Below are 23,595 nucleotides of genomic sequence, written 5' to 3'. Positions count from 1 at the left end.
CCCACTTGCGCCGAAATGGTGGTTGCGGTCGCTCCGAAGACGTGGAGAGCCCAAATCTGGGCCCTTTTTTCTTCTGAAAGCTCTGTTCTGAAGCTATTCGAAATGCCAACCATTTTACAGTTGAAAAGGAAAAAAAGGTGAAAAGACGGTGAAGATTTTTCATCTTGAAGGTAGAGTGTCATTTTGGCCAACCATGGATTTGGTGGCTTTTTTATAGTGTAAGTGGCGCAAGACTTTTGGTACCTTACCTTACTCATTGGGTAGGGTACCTGAGGCACCCGCCCAAGGTAAGGTACAACATGCTGTACTCCGTACCCTACCTGCCTTAGCATCTGGGGGGCATCTGGGGGCAGGTTCCCAAGCAATTCGCTCCTGCCTGTCCCTTCGCATTGCGCGAACGAGTGACTTTCAGCGAGTATTTTTGTTCTTAGACTTGTACCTTTGTTGTGAATGGGCAATAATTTCAAGATTCCTATTAGTACCCAGTTTGTTGCGGCGAGAAGGGAACGAGCAAGGGAAAGCTTCTGTCGATCTCAAGTGTTTTGGAATTCTTCAGTATATCAAAAGTCAATGCACCAAAACAGCTAAATCTTGAGGCAGTTCTAACCACTACCTGGAGCTACCTAGATACCTAGATACCTACCCATGTAGGTAAGGTAAGTAAGGTAGTCAATGAGGAGAAAGGCGGTTCACAAATCGGACGCAACTCGCTGTACTAGTCTGTATGTATATACGGATTGATCTACTGTCCTAAAATGCCACTTGAGCTTCTCAAAGAGTTCCTCTTATAAATAATTGGTCATTCGTCGGCCATTTAACAAAAAGCTCAACCCCGTCACGCTGGATCACACGTCAATGCTCTACGCCATATAAAACAAAATGATTACCGTCAATAATACGACCGGCCACTACGACGGCTGCTACCAACGCAGCTAATACTATCGTCGGGCCCGACGCTACCCGTATCGTCGTCGCCATCCTCGCCGTCGTCATATCTTGCGTTGCTGCTACCTACACCGCTAGGAGGGAGCGGATAGTGCCGTGGAGAGAGATAAGAACCGGCTCGACCAAAAGCCTGAGGGGTTGGCTGGTCGCCGCCAACCAGAAAAGTCGTGGTTGTCGCCCGACTCCCCGCCGTCCTCGAGCGTGACCGTGTCACATTGTGTGATGACGTGACTGGTGCTGGCTCCGCCGGTGGCGGGGCGTGGATAGTGCTCGATGATCGATGGCTTCTTGCCGACACGTAACTCTCTCTCTCAGGAGTGTCGTATGTGTAGCTACGCTGCACTATTGGAGGATGATGTTTGGAGCTTCTGGAAGAACTCAGATAGCTACGATGCTCGGTCTCAGCCAAGATGAGAGGTTGTCTATTCGTGGTAGCTTCACTCCGGGGGCGGAGGTACGTACGCGACCGCAAGGACGAGTGACGGCTCCGCGTGTCATCATACATGTAATCGGCCACTCCATCCTTCGACGGCCGGCCGGCCTGACTGTACCGAGTGATGAACTCTGGAGGAGCCCGGTACTCAACCCTAGATGCGTACTCGCGGGTCCCGTTGGCGACGCGCTCGGCCTCGACAAACTGGCCCTTGCGTTCGGGGTATTGATCCGGAAACGTGGCATGACGAGAGAAGGAGGGCACGTCAAATTCTTGACGGGGACCCCGGCTGCGGGCGTTTCTCACCATGCCATAGGTGAATGCGGCGCCAGCAGCGGCGCCAAGAAGCGTTCCAACAACAGCGCCGGCGCTCAGGCCGTGCGAGTTTTCACGAGGTGAGGCACTGGATTCGTAGACAGGAGAATCGGCCGTGAAGCTACGCCGTAGGGCAGGGTAGGGCTCGTCTTCCGGGTAGGAAGCGCGGACACGGCGGGAGCCAGAGCGCGGAGCGTCGCTCAAGGCAGAATCGGGGCCGACGGAACTAGCAACGTCATAGTTCCAGTGCAGAATGCGGCTTGCTTCCTCCTTTGTCGAGTTGGTCGCCCGAAGAGTAGAGCCGGCGTAGTGAGAGGGATAGTTGACGGGAGGACGATAGACGATCTCCATGGTGTTGCCGTCGAAGTCGGTAATTTTCACCCGCGTCTCACCGCCGGGGCCGACAGAACGGCGGGCCGATGGGCCTGCACGGGCTTCAAACGGGTGGCGCAAACTAGGCTCCCGTGTGTCGGGATTGGCCCGCGCGGCAAAGGCGAAGGCGTCGTCGGCCGAGTCAGCCGAGGGTGCGCTGAGGGTGATACGTGAGAGTCGCAAGGGCTGCTCGCTGCTCGCTGCCACCTGTCGGATCCGGAAAACAGGCGGTTCCCGCAGCGAGGTGCCGTAGTTGATTGATGGTAATGGCCCGTCTTCCGTCGACAGGTAGCGCAGGCCTAGGGGCTGAACGATGGCCGCATAAAAGGATGAGGACGACGGGAGATGCCCGACCTCGAGTGAGGGAAGCATCGGGGTCAATATAGGTTCCCCAGTGTGACTACCTGCAGGGAATCACACACCACAGCCTTGGGCGCGACGGACAGAACTTGGTAGGCGCAACGTAGTGTGTATGTATACCTCCTTAGTACTGGATACAGTACGTAGGTAGCTTGCGGTACGGATAAGTCTTGAGGGGGCGGGAGTAATGATTTGGGGCGCTGTGGCGCGAGAGAACAAAGCCGACAGGGGTCCTGTCGTGAGGAGGGTGCGAGCAACGCCACCCCGGTTGACGCTGGGCACGCCGATGCGAATGACCGCTCAGCTGAAGTGCGCAATGAAGAGAGGAGGGCGGGGGATAATAGTTTCTGTCTCCTGAGGCTCTCGCTAGTAAGAAGACTGGACAGGTGAGGAAGGGCAGTTTCGTTTTTTGCAACCAGACTGCGACTCTTTGTTTTCGCCTGCCGCAGTGTTGCTGGTGTTGTATGGAATGGAGGAAGCAGGGCGGAACTATCAAGGGAGATGGGGGTGGTGTGCATCTGGCGATGCCCAACTTGACCTTAAATTATTCATTGGGTATTCAACGGACCTTGCCCAAACACGTCTATCATAGCACGGCTGAAAGGCACCTTACTCACTCAGGGCAGGGCAGGCTACCCTGGCGATCAGCTCGGGAGGGACACCTTAACAACCCCTCTGACTGGGGGTTTCACTGTGACTGCTGTGGTGGGGATCCAAATAAAACGCGACAACAGCAAGCAAGGAATGTATGTGTACCAGGTACATACATACGTGGAGGTTGCCAAGATAGGTAGGTCACCGTAACCTGAAATGTTGTCAGTTGACGCCTAAGCTGGGTTCAGCCAGGCAGAGAGGCACTTTTACCGCATCCCCAAACAATGTGCCTGGAAGCAGCCCAAGCGCCGTACACTACCTAGGCACTTGTACCGACGGGAGCTGCGTGTGTTGTCGACCTCCTTTGCCTGCGACGGGAGCTACCCGATTCTGGAATTCCGGACAAGAAAACGAATCCTAGTTTTGCTCTCTAAAAACGAGCCAAGTTCCTCTTAGCAAACGCAAAGCAGAAGCTGTTTCCCACCAAGAGAGACACTGGTAGGTAGTCATCAGTGTGGCCTGGCGAGATTAATGTGAGTCGGCGCAGTGGTCCAGGTCCAGGGAGGGGTATCTGGCAGCCGGCTGCCGCGCTGGTGATTGGTCGTGTGACGAACGGATTGGTTACAGAGCAGCACATGCCTGGGTGAGGCCGCCTCCCCAGGAAATTTTTTGGTGCGGGAACAATCCGGAGAGTTACCAATTGAGAGTGTCTGTTTCTGTATCACAGTCACATCTCGATTCTCGACCGTTGCCCCTCCGTTCCTCGATTGTAAACGGGCTGTCCCAAGTGCTATAGCAAGATGATTGATGTATTTGCCCTTGATGGCCAAGCACACCGAAACGATGAGTGTGAATAACATTAATAAGGCCAGATGGGGTTGAGGGACTTCATTACTGGCTGCTATTGGTCGTTTATCGTATAGGAAGTGATCGATCCCGATACTGACCTGGGCCGAATTTGGTGAGTGCACGCAGCCGCGCCATGACACTGAAATTCTCGTTAATCCTGAGATTGGGGTGTAAGAAGCTAAGCCGAGACATGGATTCGCATGGTGAAGCTAGTAGGCGGCAGGGCAAATGATTACGGGCTCACCTTCGTATTTACTAACCCGACCGACAGTAATGGACCTGGTAGCCCGAATGAAAACTACCAACATTTCCCGACCCCGCGCATCTTATAGCATTTCGGTCAAGGCTGTAAAAGAGATGGGAAAAGATACCCGATCTCCAGTTTTGCTCAATTGGTTTACGTAAAATATAGGCACTCCTCCTGAAGCTGCCACTTCGGTAAAGGGCAAGTACCAATATTGGGAATAGCCGGGTGGGCTCGGAACCGTTGGTAGACAAAAGAAAGGGGAAGGCGGGCCAAGTTGAAGTGGCACCACGAAGACGACGAAAGCGTCTTGGATCCGTTGTTGAACGCCCCATGTTTTGGTTGCAAAAACACCGACAGCGCAAGCACAGACGACCCAAGTTCCGGAAGCCAGAGGCCGTTGACCGCGATGTTGTGATCACGAAACAGACCAAGGCAACCGCACCTCTCCCACAGAGTGAGGCAAACAGATCTTCCAGCCGAACTCCCTTCCCCGCTGGTACCGACACCAGCGACTCGAGTGTTTCTTCGCACATAGACAATGCTGACAACATCGTCTAGAGAATGTCCCACGAGTCCTCGGCAGCGTGGCAGAACTTGCTGCACGCGACGCTGGCAGATAGACTGTAGTTGCTGATCGAGATCTTCTCATCCACATATCCATCCGCGAAGTTGTCTTCGCCTTTGGCCATGGCGCCAACAAAAACGCAGATGCTCTCGTTGGGCCCAAGAGTGTCGATGTACTCGCGGACTCTCACGACGGGAGCGTCGAAGCTGAGCGTTATCTTCCGGCAGTTGGGGGGAAGATGATCGGTGATTGGGTTTTGGATGACCTTCAGAAGCTTCTCTTGCGAGTTCGTGCCCTTGATGGAGAGGCGATGCAGAAGCTGAACCATCAGGCCAGCGAACCGCTTGAAGGTTCGGGGGATGCGGACTGATGGCGATACCTCGATCAACACACCCTTGGCCGTCTGAATGTAAATTTGCAACTTTCCTGCCTTGTTGACCGGTGAGTCGAGGAGAGTGAGCAAGCACTACAGGGACAAGAATTTAACCGTCAGCAGATGCGCCAGCATGTTGAATGCAGACTTTGTTCATCCAACCTGATGTGTAATATCCGGCCGGGCGTCGCTAATGTCCCGGTTCATCTTGCGCATCACGCCTATGTGCTCGTCGCTGTTGAGCAATGAGTACTTGTCCTCTCGCTGCGCGCCCATGCGGCTGGCTCCGCCATGTGAGGCTTTGTAAGTTTCAAGGCTGGCATTCGAGAGAACGACGACAAGTCGTTTCGTGTCCTTGTCAGTTGGGGCAATTGCGACGTGCTGCTCGGCCACCAACTGCGGCAATGCCGGAGGAGGAAGCGACTGGGTACCTGTGATTGCGTGATCCATGTCAGAGGTTGTTGATATTGTCTGTCCAACATGTTGGTACGGCTGGTTGCAAAGAAGAGCTTCGAATAGGTAGGAACCCCCGCACATGCAATTCCTTCAAAGTGGGGTTGGCCATTGCCTCAAGGTTTTTGCCCCTCGGAACCCTATTCGCTGCCTTCTTCTTTTCTGGTTGCTTAGTAGACAGGCTTGCCTCCACAAACGTATGCCAAAGGTTTGACCACCGACTGGCCTTTCCCGACACAAGAGACAGGCAGCCTTTTGAGATCAACCGTACAGAAATACGGCACAAACTCGGATTTAGACAAAAATGTAGGCGTTGAATGGCGGGGGATGTGGGCGCCGTCAGGTGGGAGTAAGGTTTCGCAACTCAAGACTTACGTGGCCGTTTGCCTGCTCGGTATTCTGGAGACGATGACATCTTGGAGGGAGCAGTGGGTTGATGTGGATGTCAGACTTCAGTCGATCGAGAATCGCGGCCGAAGACTGGGCTGAAGACAATCCGCAGGACTTGAACGTCTTAAAAAGAAGCGAGCGAGAAATATCAATTGACTTCGGCGACAAGGTGACAGTGTCCTCGGGTCGTGCGGAATCTTTTAGCAGGCAATTGGCGGTGAAGACAAGAGGGGCGGGAGAATGAAAATGCCAGGTCTGGACAGAAAAAGGGGTGTGGGGAGGATGGGGATGGGGGCTAGGTTGGGTATTTAGGTATGTGGGTGGCTGATGCCAAGCCCGATCCAAGATCGGTTAAGCGCCTGTAAACTATGTCCGACTCCGTAGGTAGTGCCTCAATTAGGATAGGACCGGAGTCCGGGCTGGCTGTCGGCGATGCTGACACGGAACCCGGTTTGGCACAAACCTCGTAGGCATACATTGGCTCAATTAACTCTGATCGCAGCAAATGTATGGGCGATACTCTGTACTTAAGGTATGTTGGATTCTCGTGAGACGTCTTTTCTGCAGCAAGCTCTCTGACAACAATTCTAGAGCAAACGTAATAGAGATGTACGTTACCTACAACACAGACTTTATTCCCAATTATAACCATTGAACCCCCGTATAACAAAATTACGTTTCAATTCGAGAGCCCTCCGTATGTACTGAGGTGAATTTTCGCAGCGGCCCAACCCTCTCGAAATGACCATGCTCCGTAGATTTCAACATCTAGGTAGGCAGTTAAGTACTTCAATTAGTAGCTTCTACGTGGGTAACGTACCTACCTTACCTAGGTAGAGGCAGTGACGCCGCGTTAGCGGTACACCTTATGGCCGCTTTATTACTTCCCGCCTGACTGATGGAACCTTCCCCCTGGGTCTTCTTCCTCTTCGAGCTTACGCTTTGGGATCTCCCAGCACTGTACAGCGAGAAGAGGTCGTCCCCACCAGCCCAATCTGTCTGATACGCAATATTTCCACTCCCTGTATCTTTAACAAGGCGGATGGTTCGACGTCTTAATCCTGCGATAACGAAGAATTTGAATTTGGAGAATACCGCCCAAGCGAAACGGGCGAAGATATAAGGGCGAGCTCGACGGTGGAGGGTCTCAATAATTACCGTATGGTGCGAGCGCCATACTTCTTCATCATCCATTGAGAAGTGGTGTACGACGTATTCCCGGCCCGAGTCGACAGAAGTCTCAGAGCGTATGGCGACCTCCTTTGGGACAATGACGAACGATCGATGACTGTTAAACGTAGTGTGTGGATCTTGTCTGAGGGGAATAAGGTTTCCTGCGTCGTCGATGTCGCCATAGACCCCACCGTATTTGTGCATCTCATTCCGGATATACTAATCTCGTTCTGATTTCGGGACAAGATGAGCAGGTTCAACCGAGTATCTGGAGTTCGTGAGAGAACAATCTTGGTTCGAGTTTTGGGAAGGGATAACCGAAGGCCACGATTCAGGGATGGATCCGTGGGGAAACCTCCAACCCTGGAAGCCAGGAACAATTGGGTAAGGGTCTAAGCAGAATTAGTAAAGGATTAGGTCGTTATGAGGTAGGAGTTTGAGAATACCTTCGCCTGGCACAATGAAGTAGTACTCTGGGTCTGTCAAGGTGCCCTCTCGAGGTACCTGGACTCGCTTCTTCCCTGCCTCATCGAGAGCGAGATAGGTGCCCTTGAAAGCGTTACCAGCAATAATCTGGCAAGCCAACAGCGCCGTATTGTGGTATACACCGTAGTCGACAATGACTGTATTCGATGTTACAGGATCAACGCAAGGGAGAATTAGCAGCGTGTTCAGGCTATCGTAGCCTGGGTGTAAAAACAGAATTTGTTGTCGAGGAGACAATTCCAGGTCTAGCTTTTTGGGGCGGCGGCGGGCCTCGAGGAGTGGTGGGGGTGCTGACATCGTGCACTGAGTGTCGAACAGAACTGGTTGAGGTGTTGCAGGTTGTAGCCGACCGTAAAAAATGTCAGTACTGGAGTAAGTAGAAGAAGCCGGAGTGGGTAACCGCACCTGACCCTCGAAGCTAGAAGCAGCCTCTCGTTCGTCCTTTTTGCTCGAACCTTTCATTCGCCGCGAGCCTTTTCCGGGAATTGAACGAATACCCCGCTCACTTCTTCAATCACTTCCTCACCCGCCCGTGTATCGCGTATTCTGCCGTCGATCATATTGTCTATTGTCTGTCGGGCTGGCAATTTTCCGCTCTCCCTACGCGACCCATGCCAACGGCGCGCTTCCATCCGCCGCCCACCTGCCGTCGTAAGTCTTCCCCGCCACCTCGTAGCTAACAACCATGTCGCCTGCAAGGCCAGGCTGATCAACGCGCACATAGTTATATTAGCAGCCGGCTACGGAGTTGAGCAGGCAATCCATAAGGTCAAGGCGATTCCGTGGGCGCTAGAAAGCCTCTACGTACGTCAGTCAGAACTTTTCGCAAACTTCCTACCAGTATCCGACAAGCGGCGTTCGGAACATGACCACGACCAGGATTTCGGTAGTAAAGCACCTACCAACACCGAGCTCCGGCGGGGCGACCTTGTGCGCCCAACCTTCGCGACTTCGTTGTGTCGATACTAGGCCCTTCCGGCGACCCATGGGGCGCAGATGCCAGTAGATGGGGACTCATCCATTGGGAGAGAGAGGGACGTCTGGAACGATTGTATCCGGAAGATATCAGGCATACCGAAATGTTCCGCGACATATTATCGGAGGCGATTGGAATAAGCACAGCTAGCTAGCTGCCTCTTGGGCCTGCACTATCGGCAAAAGGTCGGGAGTTAACCAAACACGAAACATGTTTCGCCGAGAAATAGCAATGCGCACACAGCACCCCGGGCCATCGGAGGAGACCGGTCGTATAACTCTAGGCTTCTAACCCCGCGTCTTTTTTTACGACAAACGTTGATTTGCTATACCTGGGATATCGCCTTGAATCTGCCGCTCTACCGAATAGTCGCCTAGTGCAGGTGCAGATAACGAACGACTCGTAATGGGGCTGGGTTTAAATCATTGTCAGCTATGGATCCAATTTTTGGTGGTCAAGTTTTATTGCGGCCGGGCCGGCGGCCGGGCTGGCTGACGGTCGGCCGGGAGCTAGGGCCCGTTGCAGGTTTCCAACGCCTCTCGTTTCGCGTCCACGCAATAAAACGCGCAGAATCCCACTCGGACCCTGAGCCGGGCGGCCGCTCTGGTTGGATGACTGTATAGTAATGCCGGCTACTATGAAGCTTTCCCCGCAGCCACCGGGCTCGTGCCCACAGTCTGCGGCCAATCCTCCCACGTGGGCCCTCATTTTCCGGCATTTCGTTGCCCCTTCTTTCGGATCTGTTAGGGCTGAGGCCGGCATGAAAAAGACCAACCACCTGGGCATAAGACCTGGCGCCATATCGTCACAGAAGCTTATCCTGAAGCCCGTCGGATCCCCTGCGGGCTGCAATATGAACCCCCTATCCCCCCCCGGCGAGACTCTACTTGGTTGTTTTCCAGCCATCGGTCGCTCTCCATCGGGATCCCTTCGCAAAGTTGATACTTTGGAGGCCTGGGCAGAGCCATCCGTCGCGAAGCCATAGAGCCGGCACAATTAGCCCACCCCCAGGGCCGAGACCGCCTCCAGACGACACACTATGCTGAAGCTGGCCGAGATGCAGACTCGGGACTCCTCGACGCTGAGGTGACTGATGGCGCTACAGTCCTCTCTATCCGCGCCTTACCGGTCTTCCCACCTACTTCCATCCTTCCCCCGAGAGCCCCTTTGAGGCGTCCATGTTCGGATCAGATGAGCCGCCATGTCTGATTATCTGGCGCCCCTTGGCCGCCGGCCGTCTCATTTGTACGTTCCTTTTTATCAACCAAAATACGCCTCCGAGACTTCGACTTCATCTTCGCAGTACTGCGCTTCCCCTGCGACGTACTGTTCCTTGTGGCCCGTTTCAACAACTCCATATGGCCCTGGATCGCCTGTCTTTCCCTCAAGGCCCCGACACAGCCGCCCGGCAGCACCGAGTGGAGATAAGTAGTCTTCCCTTGCCAGCTCCCATGCTGTGACGTCTACACTCTTAGCACCCTTATAGACTCGCCCATCGCCTTTGTGCCAAGAAGTTTTCTTGGCCGTCTCCTACCACTGTCATTTTCGCTCTCGCTCGCAACTCTGCGCTCCGGCTTGCCGGCCCAAGATAATATCGCATTGAACATACACCTGTCTGGTGCACCACGCCCATATTTACTCGCGAGATTTCTACTTCGTAGGCTAGGGTCCTGGCTGGTCTAATCTAGACTCCGGCCTTTTTGCCTCACCAGTTTACACGACATAATGAACATTAAATCACTTCTCGCGACTGCGTCGCTCTTTACTCTTGCCCTCGTACAGGCCCAGAACAACAATGATGCGGGAGGGACCACGCTGGACCCAGCGGTTGTACAGGCCGGTTCAGGCGTTGATGGGCTGAACTCTCTTGGTGTCGATGCAGGTCAGACGGCTTCGCTGACCTCGAACAACAATTTCATCAACTTTTGCAAGGGCAAGACCCTCACCAATGGCTTCCAGAATACAGCGGGATCTTGCAATGGCATCGGTATGTCAACACTCACGCTGACTGGTTGGATATGTGCTGACCTGGATGTAAATCAGTCATGGGTCAGATCCCCGCAAAGAGCAACATGGTTACTTGCGTGATCACGAACCCTCAGAATGGCGCATCCGTTGAGTCGGGCCAGACCTTTAATATCACTGTCCAGGTCCTGAACCTGAACCCTGGGTCCTTTACCAATGCCGCCGCTACCTACTATGCGGCCCCCCAGGTAGTAAATCCAAACGGTAACGTCGAGGGACATACTCACGTTACCGTCCAAGATACGGGCAGTAATTTAAACCCCACCCAACCGATGGACCCCACTGTATTTGCCTTCTTCAAGGGAATCAACGACAAGGGCAACGGCGCCGGCACTCTTTCAGCCGTCGTGACCGGGGGGCTTCCAGCCGGCAACTACCGTGTTTGCACCCTGACATCTGCTTCTAACCACCAGCCGGTGGTCATGCCCGTAGCCCAGCGGGGTGCCCAGGACGACTGCGTCAGATTCACTGTGACCGGGAACGGCAAGACTGTCAATGATGCCGCAAGTGACGGTGCAAAGGGCAAAGCCACCGCAGCGCAGATTGCGCAGGCCATTACTCTTGGCCCCGGTGCTCCCAACCCGGGTGGAAACGCAAACGCTGGACAGGCTGCCAATGCAAATGGAAACGCAAACTCGACCGCCGCTGCTACCAACGGCAACGCCGGCAACGGCAACGGTAAGGGCAAGGGGAACAACGGCAAGGGGAACGAGAACAACAACGGCAATGGCAATGATCAAAACGGTGAAGGGAAGGGTCAAGGCAAGGCCTCGCGTCTCGCACGTCTCGTACGCCTAGCAAGGCGCCGCCAGTTGGTCTTTTAAAATGACGCCTTGGGATTCGACTGGGAAATATTGTTGACAGCATCGGCTCTGTTTCTGTGCCATTCTGCGGAGTGTTTTAATGTTGCAGTCTTTTTCTGGGGGTTGTCGGAATAATAATTGTAAAGGGGAGGTGATCTTACCTTCGTCATGCCCATTGGATTCCGAAGAGGGTCGTGGCCACTTTCAACTAACTTATTCCTTGTCATGTTTTTCTTTTATTTTCTTGCACTTTTTATTTCCTCCGTTACATTCACCCCTTCCCCTTTCATACCCTCTCGACTGGTTATGCTGGGCACCACCAGTGTGCAAGTGTTGGGAGGCTTTTTTTTTCTCTCGCGGCTATGTATGCCAAAATAGAGCAAGTCTTAAACCATAATGTTGAAACTTCGTACAACACTTTGTTGAGGCCGAACAGACCCTGAAACTGTTCCACGACCCTCCCTAGTTCACTAGGGACGAGGGCTTCAGGTTGTTGCGTGTTATATATATACCTGAGGTTGTTTGGGATTCAACTAGGTAGTAGAACAAGTCAAGTAGAGCATACATGAGCTTCGGTTCATACTAGTTCTTTACCAACAAAGGTGGATACCTAGCCATTTTTGTGTAAGTCACTTGCAGCTAAGACAGTAGGGTAATTTTACTACACGGATATACGATTAGCTGGCCGGCCCGGCTAGTTACTCTCATCCGAGAAGGGCATCATGTCGCAGTTACACCATGTACGAGGCCAGAGCCGGGAGCCGGGAGCTGGGAATACATGTTGAATAGAGACGTAGTCAGCTCTCATTGTCAAAGAGCAAAGCAGGGGATCTGTCCTTACATAATGCCAGAGAAGCAACACCATTGACAAAAACAGGTGTAGTACTAGTGGATTTAATCTCGATCACGCTTGAGATGTTTGACACATCACCCATCGAAGAAGTGGTGGTAGGTACACGTTGCAACGCAAGAATACGTCATAGGCTCCACAAAACGGGAACTTGGAACTTGGTAGTTTCGCAGCCAGCGAGAAACCGGACATCACATTTTCCTAGTCGCAGCCCCAACAACAGACGAACGCACCCGTGATAAATGGCAGATAACAACAGTAAGAATAATAAAAAACAACGATATGATAACTTTAATGTAATGAAGGCATGAAGGCCGCTGCTGGTAAACACCTTCCCCGGCATATCGGCGGCTGAGGTACAGTACAATACATACATGCACCTAGCATGATCTTGTTCTGGAGGCGAGGGCGGAGAATATTAGGCCTCAGGAGAAGAGGCAAGAACCACAAGAAAAGAACGGAAGTACATTCTCCAAGGATAGTACCATGTATAAATGTACCTTACATACCTAAACCTGGTACTGTTGTGCTGCCTGCACTACCTGGGGCACTTGTACACGTCTATTAGTTTTGAATGGCGGGTGGCCGAGCTGCACTGTCACACAGGACCCCAGATCGTTCCTCGGTAATGTCAGGCCCTAAAAGTCAAGAATAATCCGGAAGTGCGCAGTGACGACAACAAAGCGAAGGGGTTCCCGTTAATCTTGCCGACTACCTGACAACTAATTACCCCTCCGACACCGCTCTTTCCTCCACGACGACACACCTCAAAATCCAAGGAGACGTACAAAGGTGACGAGGACAACGAGAACACCCTGCTTCGTACAAGGTTGCATCTGCTGTATGTGCCCATGCTTATCTCCCTAGAACGATATTAATTGCCTTGAAGGCCACCTTCTCCAACATCCTAGTTCGATATTCCGAGCTAACAAAGAGCCCAGCAAACCTAACTCCTTCTACTTTATCAAAGCAAATGCTACTACTAATGTGCGTCAGCGTCAATAATGGCGACCACTAAGTCTCCGGTCGCTGCTACACCCCCACACTCTCACGACCGCGCACAGGACGGCGCAGCTAGCTATTTCCCTCAACAGCAGCAAGAGCAGCCACATTATCACGGCAGCGCAGACGCCGAAACCCTCACCAACACCTTGGCAAACTCGCACGTTGCTCAGCCGGACCACAGCAATCACCTTGCCGCTCCTGTCGGTATTCGTCCGACAAAATTCACCGAGGAGTGGGATGCGAGCCAGCGTGGAAGCTCCATTATAGAAGTCACCAAAATGCAGCGGTCCAGCTCCTTCTCAGGTTCGGTGGCAGGAGGGGTGACGGGCGAGGGGGCTGTGGGTCTCTCTCGTGGCAACACGTTGAAGAAGAAAGCGTCGTTGCGACGAAATGGAAGCCTGAAGCGCAGTAGCAGCCGCCGAAGCATGAAGGCTGGGAGTGTTAGGAGCTTAGCCCTCCAGTCAACGATCGATCAAGATGAGATACATAGTGCATTTTACTGCCCGGTGCCAACTGCAGGCACCCCGACCGAAGTACTTGCCAACAGATTCCAAGGTTTGTTTGCTCCAGACTAGCAGCCCTTTTTTTGGCCCGGGGGGGGCATTACCTGTGTTCAGTAGAAAAACCCTGGCTAACACTCATTCTCTGGCAGCCTGGCGAAAGATTCTGAAAGACCTCATCACCTACTTCAGGGAGATTCAGAGTCACTACGAGCACCGAGCAAAGTCGCTCCTTAAACTTACAAACGTGCTGAACAATACGGCGACCCCTCCCGGTTTTCTCGCTTCTGGTGGACTCGACGACGCCTTGCAGATACTGAGAAATCTCAACAAGCAGGTTGTGACCGAGGCAAATAAGGCGGCCGAGATTGAGGAAGACGTTATTCTTGCTCTCACGGGCTTGCGGAATGACCTGCACCAGAAAATAAAGGAGATAAAGAACTTGTCTAGCGATTTCAAGAACTCGGTCGAGAAGGAGATGGAATCAACACGCAGGGTCGTAAATCATCTGCAGGAAGCTTTGGGACAGACTGAACTCGACTCTGCTCTTACAACCGGGAAGCAAGACCCCTATCTCTTGAGACTAGCTGTTGATCGACAGATCGAGAAGCAGATCGACGAGGAGAACTACCTACACCAGGTATGCATGCGCCCGAACCTGGTCTTGTTCCCCGGGCGTAGCTAACAGTTCAAGGCTTATCTGAATTTGGAGAACTCCGGACGCGAGCTAGAGTCTATCGTCGTCGGGGAAATCCAAAAGTCATACAATGCATACGCCGGAATTCTTAAGAGAGAATCGGATGCGGCTTACAACGCCGTCGAGGAGCTTCGGATCGGGCCAGTATCCATGCCCAAAGACACCGAGTGGATCTCGTTCGTCCAAAGAGACGAGCGTTTCGTGGACCCGGACGTGCCAATTCGAGCGGCCGAGTTCATCCAGTACCCAGGTCGCGATCACTACGCATGCCAAGAAATCCGAGCAGGCCTACTGGAGCGCAAGAGCAAGTATCTAAAGAGCTATACGGCTGGATGGTGGGTTTTCTTTGGCTGTTTTAGTGCACTGTGGATCCAAGGCACACTTACACCGCTAACTTAACCAGGTATGTGTTGTCACCCACTCATCTCCACGAATTCAAATCCGCGGACAAGACTCAGGCTCCTGTCATGTCTTTGTATCTCCCGGAACAGAAATTGGGGTCCCATTCTACCGAAGGTGGCTCGTCAAACAAGTTCATCCTCAAAGGTCGCCAAACAGGATCTATGCACCGTGGCCACACATGGGTCTTCCGAGCCGAGAGCCACGATACAATGATGGCCTGGTATGAAGACATAAAGGCACTCACCGAGAGGACCCCTGAAGAACGCAGCAATTTTTTGCGTGGCCATGGGCGGAGCCTCAGCCGGTCGTCTCAGCGTTCATCGCTGAGCAGCGACGGTATGGTTGACGACGACGAGGACCCTCCGTTTACAGCGACAGCCGGATCGGTCAACCAGCAGCCAAAGCAAGATATGATGCCGCGACGTCCTTCAGGTGGGCGATTCCCATCTGATCTACAGGTGAACCCGGAGAGAGGCTTACAGGTCCCGCTCTCACCGCTTAGTGTGAGCTCCGGATATAACGAGATCATTGACCGCGGTTTTATCGCCGCCGCTGGCCATCTGCCCGAAAATGAACTTGGCCAGCCGCATTACGCTTCCCACGACCCCGATTCCGACTACTTGGGCAGGTCAGCGGCGCGTCAAAGCAGTGTAATCCAGCCAAGCTCAGGGAGCGGTCTTGGAGGCGAATCGATCCCTCACGCAGCCTCAAAACACTATGGGAAGTCCCCGATAGTGGGAGCCCAGATACCGGGAACCGCACCAGATGAGCCATGGGGACCCAGCAGCCAGGGAACTGGGACGGAGGCAAATTCCTTGCCCACAGGCCTCAGATTGCCTCCATCGCCTATGATCGGAGCTGACTCAGCGTGGACTGGGCCAGTACAGTCCATTACTCCCGACTTTGCTGTTGATTCCACCACGAAAGGCCAACAGATATTGTCGTCCGAAAGCGATAGAAGTTTCACGAATTCACATAGTTCCGAAGACCCTGTGGTGGTGATTGGCCAGTATTCGGGTGGTGCAACAGCTGATGGGGCTAGGGAACTGGATTTGGATGCGAGCGGCGGTGCCATTGCTCGGGAGGGCGAAAGATTGACACGGCCAGTAGGTGGAACAGTACGGAACGATAGCGTTCCGACCATCTCGCACCTGCATATTCCTGGAGAATATCCTAGAGGCTCAACCTCGGGCTTTTCTTAGCCATCACTTTTTTGTCTTGTCTTTCGGCTTCGTTACTACCTGGGTTTTCTATTTTTATTTTTAACAGACGAGACTTGCGTTGGCGCCTTTATGGTTCCTGTTCGATCAGTTCTTGCTACAATCCTTTGCTTATTTGATCACGGTCCAGCTGTCCAGCTGTATTTCCTGCGAACGCACTCCACCTGTTTGTGGCTGCTATGGGTCTCAAGATAAGGCAGTAGAGAAGGAAGGTATTTCCCTGCTTGCCAAACAGTATCAACGACACCACGAATTCCGAAACAGAGTTTGAGCTCCCTCGAATACCGCCAACGTCTGCCTTTCGACAGCAGAGACTAGCAATAACACCTAGGCTAATTGGTGACATAATCGACCTTGTTGACCTCACCTCTAGACTCATTACCGCAATACTCCGTATTTTCCACATATATATCTCATGTATTTACTTCAAAATTGGGCCGAAATACGAGAAGCCGCAGACAATTTGCTAATACTCGAGACAAAGCCCCCCGGATACTGGGTCCTGAGGTTATTCTCAATAATGACAGGTGCTTTGACATAAGCCTCTGCCATCAAGGATACGACTCTCTTGGTATGTCCTGGAAACCCTCCCATGCGCTCGCTCATTGCGCGATATTCGGAGCTTCCTCTCAGAAAAGCATAGTAGGTAGCTTAATCGAGTCCGAGGTGTCTGGCCTTTTCCCTTACGGTCGGTCATATATAAAGGCGCCTTGGCAGAAAACATGGCTTGCACTTGTGCCTGATATTGAATCTAGCCTCCGTCCATAACGAAGTGCAATCATCGAGCTAACCCAGCAACAGAGACTGAAGGCTTGACCCAAATTTACTGCACGTGCCCGTCGAATGTACATGCGCCGCTTAGCCTTTTACACGAGAGAAAAGAAAAAAGCAAGCGTCCCGAGACCTTCCAAAACGCCGGTTTAGCCAGTGCAATCCCAGACAACTCCTCTGTGCCATGATCGGTCCGCCCGATGCTGAGTGGCGCCCACAATGCATCAATGTCCACACTCTTGAAAATGCGCCGTGGAGATATGGCCAGGGTTTCAAAGTGTCTTCACCAGCCTCTTCCACCACCCCGGGAGAAGCCACCGGAGCCGCCTCTCCCGCCACCACCTCGCGGCGCACCTCCACGACCTCCTCGGGAGAAGCCACCAGAGCCGCCTCTGCCGCCGCCAAAACCTCCACGACCACCGCCACCCCGGCCTCCGCGAGAGAAGCCTCCAGGACCCCCTCGTCCACCACGCGACATGCCACCTCGGCTGGGCTTCTTCACTTTGGTCATGGTGCCTGGAGCGGGCTTCGGCTTTGGGAGAAATCTCTCTAGCGGTAGTAGCTTCTCCGGCGCGATGTAGAATTTGTCACCGGATTTAAAGGAAGTGGCTTGGATACCCTCTGACGGCTTTATGGTGAAGAAAACCTGGTTGATAGGGCCCAGAATCTCGTCGACTTTCCCTACCGATGTCTGGATTGATCTACGTTAGTATCATAAAATCTAACACCGCGAGGATGTGAGAATGGAATAGGAGTGGCCAAGGAAACTCACCTTGTTCTCCAGGTAAATGGAGGCCCCGAAATGTGGAATCTTCACATTGCTGCTCTCGCAGACCATCTCTCCCTCGCACGCATGCATAAACTTGCCCATCTCGAGAACTGTAGAAGGAGGGCCCATGTCCCGCTGCTGGAATCCGCCTCGTCCTAAATTGAGCTTTTTGTCAGTGGTCGGTTTCCCTTGCTAAGAAAGAGTATCGAGCTGAAATCTCACTCTCACCTCCACCTCCACCTCGCCCACCGAAGCCAAATCCGCCGCCGCCGCCGCGACCCCGTGGAGCTCCGCGATATGACATTGTCGGGTAGTTATGTGTACGTTGTAGAAAGAGTTAGGTGTGTCGTTGTCTTGATCCGATGTTGGTGGTGAGCTTTCCGTGGAAGCTGCATCGGCGAAATTTTCGGGTTTCCCCGTAGTCTTGGTATGCTCCGTGCCCGAATTCTGTGGCGGTCAATAATTCTGCCGCTAGCGGTTTTCAGCCTCCCGCTAACCCCACTAGCCCCCAGCTTCTACCCCACTATACGGATACTTCTCCATTAACCTACCGTACTTTTAGTGCATACCGCTGCCTGTTGACAGTTGCTCGAGCCTCGCACGAAAAAACATGATCAAAGGTACCTTATTGTAGGCAGGCAGCTTTGCTTCGGAGTACAAAGCATGTACAATTGTATTCCGCGAGTATTTATTTGACGGCTCTACAAAGTTCGACTTCCACCTCCGCCAGGGGTTGGAAATCACAGGGTATATAAGCTAGAGCAACGGGGTGTTTGAAGTCACTTTTCTAGCAGTTACAAGTCACGTGGTGGTTTCGTCCCGCACTAAGGCCTTGAAATCCTTGTAGAGATCAACCAAGGGCTGGGCGCGAAGCGACGCATTTTATGTTGTCTTGGCAGGAAAGGTATGTATCGGTACTTGGGCATGGGTTAAGTTCGCTGAATTTATAGTGTACCTTATCCCACTCCAGCCTGTCGAACAAGGAGTAATCCGGCCTTTTGTAGTGGCCAGATCACTGGGCGTGCGGCGGATAGGTACTCCACGATCTATTTATGCCAACTCCTCCATTCTTTAGACAAAGGACAGATTTAGTCCGAGTCGCTTTATTGCCCTGTCCCACCGCGACCCATTTTCACGAACTATAGACAGCCTGACCTCCATAGTGGCCTTTTTCTGCTTTCTTTGATGATCCTCAACTTTTCGGCCTGCCTTCCGCTGGCATCGAGGCCCTCCGCTCACCTTCTGGCCTCGCTTTCCACTCTGTAATTCTCCTCTTGTCCTGCCTTTTCAATATCGCCGCCGCCATGCTAGTCCCCCTCACTGCCCTGGCCTTCGCGGCGGGCATACTTTCCACGCCCTCGCTTGTAGCAGGTCTCTCGCCAGTGGACATTCCTTCAGACACGCCGCTCTCTGCGCTCCTCACGTCAGCGCAGAGCCACCTTTCGCGAGGCGAAACCAACGATGCCTTAGTGTATTACGATGCCGCCATTGCGCGGGATCCTACAAACTACCTGACATTCTTCAAACGCGCCACCACTTTTCTTTCGCTGGGGCGCACTTCGCAAGCAAACGAAGACTTCAACAAGGTGCTATCGCTCAAGCCGGGATTCGAGGGTGCGCATGCGCAGCTTGGCAAGATCAAGGCGCGCAGTGCCGATTGGGATGCTGCCAAGGAGCACTTCTTAAAGGCAAGAAAAACAGAAGAAATTGCGGCTTTGGAAGAGGCTAAGGGAGCGGCTACGCTTGCTGAGGCTGCCGTCCAAAGGGGTGACTGGGATGAATGCGCCGCTCAGGCAGGCGCTGCAATATTGGTCGCGAGCAGGGCGTTGCCGTTGCGGGAGCTGCGTTCCCGGTGTTCTTTTGAACGCGGCAGTGTTGAAGTTGGCATAAGTGATTTGCAGCATGTCCTGCAGATGAAGCCTGGGGATACATCACCTTATGTTATAATCTCCGCCATCACATTCTATGCGCTTGGGGACCTACCCAATGGCATGGCGGCCATTAGAAAGTGTTTGCACTCTGATCCCGAGTCCAAGGTCTGCAAAAAGCTGCTGAGGGAAGAGAAAGCGGTTGAGAAGGCGATACTGAAGGTCACCAAGGCTCTCGAAAAGGGCCAACCCATGAGTGCGATCCGCCAACTTCTCCCAAGCGCGGAAAGCGAGGGCTTGCTCAAGGTGGCCAAGGATAACTTGAAAGCTTTACAGGAAGATGGCACAATTCCAAAGTCAGTAGGCAACGTTTTGGTAGCCAGAGTCCTGGAGATGACATGTCAGGCATACTACGAAGTAAGTATCCTTCTCCTGTTTCTACCTAGTTTCTGCAAATCGCTGACATTCTACACAGTCCAGCGGCAAAAAGGCAAAAGAGTACTGCGACGAATCGTTGCAGCTCGACGAGAACTCTTTTTACGGACTGTTGCAGCGTGCCAAAACGCAGCTGGACGCCGAAGAGTTTGAGGCCAGCATCAACACACTAAAGAAAGCCTTAGAAAACAGGCCAGAGAGGCAGGAAATCGTCAATCCGCTCATGCAAAAGGCTCAGGTTGCCTTAAAACGTAGCAAGACGAAGGACTATTACAAGGTTCTTGGTGTTGCCCACGACGCCGACGAGAAGCAAATCAAATCAGCCTACCGAAAACTGTCTAAACTACACCACCCCGATAAGACCACCAGGCAAGGTATGTCGAAGGAAGAAGCCGAGAAAAAGATGGCGAGCATCAACGAAGCATACGAGGTGCTAAGCGACCCGGAACTCCGTGCACGCTTTGACCGAGGAGACGATCCCAACTCTCACGAGCAGCCCCAGTTCCAACAAGGCCACCCATTTGGCCATGGCCAGCCGTTCATGTTTCAGCAGGGCGGTCCTGGCGGTGGCGGATTCGAATTCAGGTGGGGTGGTGGCTCTCCGTTTGGCTAAGAACATTGACGACGAGTCAGGTTTACTATCTGTATGTGGAATTTATGGTGTGTCTGGTGGGTGCGGGTTGTCGTCTATAGGCGTAGTTTTAACGTGTCCTTTTTTCGTTGCGGTTTCTCATACGTATATATGTACATGTGTTCGTCTTTCTAACCTTACAAGACGGATAAATACCATGGCAGTATTAATTATTAATCTATCTGCAGATATTGATATACGTGAACAGCTGGGTGTGGCTTCAAAAACGTTATCGGAGCAGAGAGGCCAAAGACTGAGGGCTCAAATAACAAGTGGAAAGACGAAATATCTAAATGCGATATCTTCAAAGATACAACGCGAACCTCCTCCAGGCTCAGCTTTTCGTCTGTTGAAAATTTGCATCTTGTTTGTTAACCATCAAAAAAACCGCCCTTAGTCGGCGAGGAGGGACAAGACACTGCCTCGCACGTATCATTCTCTCGCCACGAATAGAGGTATCTAATATAGAGGGAGATTTCGCGTGCTGCGATCTAGCCCGGAGAGCCAACACCGTGGCCATTTATTTCGAATAGCAGGGTAGGTTAGTAGCCAATGCAGCCAATCGTTGAACTGTTTTCGTTCACTCAACGCTTGAACAAAAATTTTCCACAAATTCCCACCTTCAGTCAAATCATGCCCGCGGTGGTATGCTCGATTTAACAAGGAGCGACAACAACTATTAATGTACACATGTGTTAAGTCATGCCTAGGTTTAACCGCTTCCAGAACCTCGACCAGTTTCAAGGTCGGGCGTGGAAGGGCCTTTGAAAGGTGCAGCAAGTTCCCTCGGTGCCTTCAAAGCGACGAGGCACAATTTACATCTAGATGAACCAACCCGGCTGAGATGTAGACAAGCTTCCGCTTAATTCTAGGTACGTGTTATGTGCCTGGCAGTCACACCACAGACTCGAGGCGGACGAGGGGATAAAGGTCGCAGAAACGCCATAGTCATCTTAGTCGGATGTGCCGAGAGGATACGGGTTATGATATTGTTGCATTTGTGTTCTGGTGAATGAAGTAGGCCCTAAAATAGCAAATTTGTCAGTGAGTTCAATCCTAGACAAAGTAGTTCAAGATACGCACTTGGACGCCTCGTAAGCAGACCAGCAGATGGCGGTGCTCGGCATTGTGGTCATGACCCGCGGACGAACGCCTTTGAAAAATCCGCCGAAACCTTCTCTCCGATATAATAACCGGCATCCGGCAACAAATCCATTGACTGTTCTTAGTTCGGCATCATGGGCATTTCCGCGGGTTTGCAACATTGTTTTGATGACGTCCATAGGCGTTGTCAGGGCTGCTGCAAACCCGCCCGCGACTGCGCCGGCAAGGCAGTGCGTAACGGGGTCGTAGTGCTTCGTCGGGTTCATGGAAGTGGAAATCGATTCGTAGGCTAGAAACTGCAATGCAGTGAAGGGTACCGTCATGGAAAGCGTGGTCGGATAGGAAACGTAGAATGCAGCCAAGCCCTCGTTTCTGTACACATATTTCGCGCAGTCAACCATGGAGCGGTATATCTTGGCCGAATTTTGAATTTGCATCCGTTGTTTGATGACTATTCGTGTCAGCGATGTTAACTAGAAAAAAGGTTTACTGTAGGTGGCGTACCGTCAAAAGGGTTCATCAACGCATCGCTTGCGATGGTTGCACACGCCCCACTGGTTGCCGCGGCGAGTGGATGGTGCATACCAACTTGATTCCCACCCATGAGATGCTTAACCGCTTCATATGTAGCAAAGTAGACGGCATGGGCAGGGCCTAGTAAATCAGTTGTCAGCTAGCGATACTGAAGCTTGGAAAAGTACCCAACTCACCGGCCCCTATTATAACACTCGACATGCCACGCCATAGACTTAGGATACCTTCGCTCGTGGCTATCCGGTAGGTGCTTCGGAACACTCCGTTGTAGACGGCCGAAGGAGTAGGGTTGATTATCTGCATTCGTGTCTGCGAGTCACCGAGTGTCAGTCTGCAGTCTGCAGGAGCCTCGGGGCGCGGGTGGGGCGATCGAGAAAGGTATTTGTTCACCTTGATGGCGTCGATAGGATACACTATGTCCGGTTAGCTATGGGAGTGTATATTGTAAGGAGATAACGTACTTGTACAATGCTCAGCAATACCCGCAAAGGCGCCAGCCGTCATGTTCTGTAGCAACGAAAAGTTTGGCGGGAGTGATTCATAGCTGCATGCTGCGTGTCAGTACCTTCAAGGGATCGCATGTAGTTCAATTCAACACACTCCAGCACAACACAGTGCCACGTAGGATAGAAGGGACCCATCTGAAGGTATCATCATAGCCACGGGGGAGGGGAGGGGAGGAAACGTACTCGTAGTCATCCTCGGGCTCGACATTTGGCTGGGCCATTGGGGAAGCCGCAGCTCCCGAGGCTCCGAGGCTGAGAGCCAGATTGAAGGGCGACGTTGTCCTTTTGCGGCGGGCCGGCGGCGAGCAAGGCGTCGCCAAGTTTGCTCAGTGACGATGGCAGTAGACGAGGCAAGATGCAGCACCACAGCGTGACGCAATGCAGAAGCTTCTCAAGGAGCTGCAACGACGTTGCTCCCAGGCGCTTGGCGTCTAATGATTGCGGTAAGTCGATTGTGAGAAAGTACTATGTCGCTCTCCAGAATCAAGGTTCGCGTCGCCAGACTTACGGCCGTGGGTGTCGTCGGTAAGAGCCCGAAAACGGTCGGTGGGCTGGCGGCGCTCTGAATGTACTGAAACCTCGAATTTTTGACGACCGTTGTCGGCATCATCTCACGCGGAAAAAAAATCGGATACGTAGCACAGACCGGAGGTCGGGAATTGGGGACAGGGGGAGCCCCGCCAGGCGGGCCCACCTTCGCCTTTGGGTGGGTGTAAACCGAACCTGTAGTGCACGACCTATATTTATCATAATCATTAAGCAAACAATAACTACTTTCTGTTATTCAAAGAGCGCGCTCCGCGAAGCTCATTGAAAATCACTTGAAGGCAGTGTCCTGCTGCAGAACATGATATACATCGAGAAGACCCTCAGCTGTCCTCGGTAACGTAACAGCCCTGGAGGAATAGAAACAAGTTGATTCTATCCAATGCCACTAAAAATAT

At 52.6% G+C, this 23,595-nt stretch overlaps 9 protein-coding genes across 9 annotated transcripts; 3 read left to right on the top strand and 6 right to left on the bottom strand.

The window, feature by feature from the left end:
* Window positions 1-889: 889 nt before the first annotated feature.
* B0T26DRAFT_650715 (uncharacterized protein) lies at window positions 890-2,437 on the bottom strand (the record flags this gene model as incomplete). Its single annotated transcript, XM_060438206.1, has 1 exon — window positions 890-2,437. The coding sequence occupies one exon, from the start codon at window positions 2,435-2,437 to the stop codon at window positions 890-892; it is 1,548 nt and encodes a 515-aa protein (XP_060295179.1).
* Window positions 2,438-4,669: 2,232 nt separating this feature from the next.
* B0T26DRAFT_678136 (Alpha/beta knot methyltransferase) lies at window positions 4,670-5,921 on the bottom strand (the record flags this gene model as incomplete). The annotated part of the gene is made up of 3 exons (XM_060440183.1): window positions 4,670-5,146; window positions 5,216-5,484; window positions 5,882-5,921. 3 exons carry the CDS (start codon window positions 5,919-5,921, stop codon window positions 4,670-4,672), a joined length of 786 nt encoding a protein of 261 aa, XP_060295178.1.
* Window positions 5,922-6,635: 714 nt separating this feature from the next.
* B0T26DRAFT_376920 (uncharacterized protein) lies at window positions 6,636-7,464 on the bottom strand. The gene has a single exon (XM_060434691.1). The coding sequence runs from the start codon at window positions 7,271-7,273 to the stop codon at window positions 6,722-6,724; it is 552 nt and encodes a 183-aa protein (XP_060295177.1). The 5' UTR covers window positions 7,274-7,464; the 3' UTR covers window positions 6,636-6,721.
* B0T26DRAFT_376682 (uncharacterized protein) lies at window positions 7,373-8,199 on the bottom strand. Its single transcript, XM_060434690.1, has one exon. The coding sequence runs from the start codon at window positions 8,015-8,017 to the stop codon at window positions 7,472-7,474; it is 546 nt and encodes a 181-aa protein (XP_060295176.1). The 5' UTR covers window positions 8,018-8,199; the 3' UTR covers window positions 7,373-7,471.
* Window positions 8,200-10,256: 2,057 nt separating this feature from the next.
* Window positions 10,257-11,380, top strand: B0T26DRAFT_678134 (uncharacterized protein; the record flags this gene model as incomplete). The annotated part of the gene is made up of 2 exons (XM_060440182.1): window positions 10,257-10,518; window positions 10,575-11,380. 2 exons carry the CDS (start codon window positions 10,257-10,259, stop codon window positions 11,378-11,380), a joined length of 1,068 nt encoding a protein of 355 aa, XP_060295175.1.
* Window positions 11,381-13,213: 1,833 nt separating this feature from the next.
* B0T26DRAFT_742352 (uncharacterized protein) lies at window positions 13,214-16,015 on the top strand (the record flags this gene model as incomplete). Its single annotated transcript, XM_060444098.1, has 4 exons — window positions 13,214-13,769; window positions 13,867-14,354; window positions 14,409-14,746; window positions 14,815-16,015. The coding sequence occupies 4 exons, from the start codon at window positions 13,214-13,216 to the stop codon at window positions 16,013-16,015; spliced, it is 2,583 nt and encodes an 860-aa protein (XP_060295174.1).
* Window positions 16,016-16,980: 965 nt separating this feature from the next.
* On the bottom strand, window positions 16,981-17,938 carry B0T26DRAFT_376502 (H/ACA ribonucleoprotein complex, subunit Gar1/Naf1). Its single transcript, XM_060434689.1, has 4 exons — window positions 17,898-17,938; window positions 17,577-17,683; window positions 17,299-17,495; window positions 16,981-17,095 (listed from the first exon to the last, which is right to left on the bottom strand). Exons 2-4 carry the CDS (start codon window positions 17,673-17,675, stop codon window positions 17,077-17,079), a joined length of 315 nt encoding a protein of 104 aa, XP_060295173.1. The 5' UTR covers window positions 17,676-17,683; window positions 17,898-17,938; the 3' UTR covers window positions 16,981-17,076.
* Window positions 17,939-18,877: 939 nt separating this feature from the next.
* B0T26DRAFT_742350 (uncharacterized protein) lies at window positions 18,878-20,489 on the top strand (the record flags this gene model as incomplete). The annotated part of the gene is made up of 2 exons (XM_060444097.1): window positions 18,878-19,858; window positions 19,917-20,489. 2 exons carry the CDS (start codon window positions 18,878-18,880, stop codon window positions 20,487-20,489), a joined length of 1,554 nt encoding a protein of 517 aa, XP_060295172.1.
* A 707-nt stretch (window positions 20,490-21,196) lies between these two features.
* On the bottom strand, window positions 21,197-22,957 carry B0T26DRAFT_376014 (mitochondrial carrier domain-containing protein). The gene is made up of 6 exons (XM_060434688.1): window positions 22,835-22,957; window positions 22,607-22,689; window positions 22,322-22,558; window positions 22,116-22,265; window positions 21,591-22,062; window positions 21,197-21,531 (listed from the first exon to the last, which is right to left on the bottom strand). The coding sequence occupies exons 1-6, from the start codon at window positions 22,870-22,872 to the stop codon at window positions 21,489-21,491; spliced, it is 1,023 nt and encodes a 340-aa protein (XP_060295171.1). The 5' UTR covers window positions 22,873-22,957; the 3' UTR covers window positions 21,197-21,488.
* Window positions 22,958-23,595: the final 638 nt, after the last annotated feature.

This window comes from Lasiosphaeria miniovina, assembly GCF_030549165.1.
Source record: "Lasiosphaeria miniovina strain SMH2392-1A chromosome Unknown B0T26scaffold_5, whole genome shotgun sequence".
Taxonomy (NCBI): Eukaryota; Fungi; Ascomycota; class Sordariomycetes; order Sordariales; family Lasiosphaeriaceae; genus Lasiosphaeria; species Lasiosphaeria miniovina.
The sequence above is the reverse complement of the archived record's forward strand: the minus strand, read 5'-3'. Positions and strand labels throughout refer to the sequence as shown.

Coding starts and splice junctions, on each gene's coding strand:
- B0T26DRAFT_376014 (XM_060434688.1), bottom strand. CDS start 22,872: ATGGCCCAGCCAAATGTCGAGCCCGAGGATGACTACGA. Junction 22,690..22,834: donor GAGCCCGAGGATGACTACGA/GTACGTTTCCTC, acceptor CGCAGCATGCAG/CTATGAATCACTCCCGCCAA. Junction 22,063..22,115: donor GTTGATGAACCCTTTTGACG/GTACGCCACCTA, acceptor TGACACGAATAG/TCATCAAACAACGGATGCAA.
- B0T26DRAFT_376682 (XM_060434690.1), bottom strand. CDS start 8,017: ATGAAAGGTTCGAGCAAAAAGGACGAACGAGAGGCTGCTTCTAGCTTC.
- B0T26DRAFT_376920 (XM_060434691.1), bottom strand. CDS start 7,273: ATGCACAAATACGGTGGGGTCTATGGCGACATCGACGACGCAGGAAAC.
- B0T26DRAFT_376502 (XM_060434689.1), bottom strand. CDS start 17,675: ATGGGCAAGTTTATGCATGCGTGCGAGGGAGAGATGGTCTGCGAGAGC. Junction 17,496..17,576: donor CCATTTACCTGGAGAACAAG/GTGAGTTTCCTT, acceptor AGATCAATCCAG/ACATCGGTAGGGAAAGTCGA.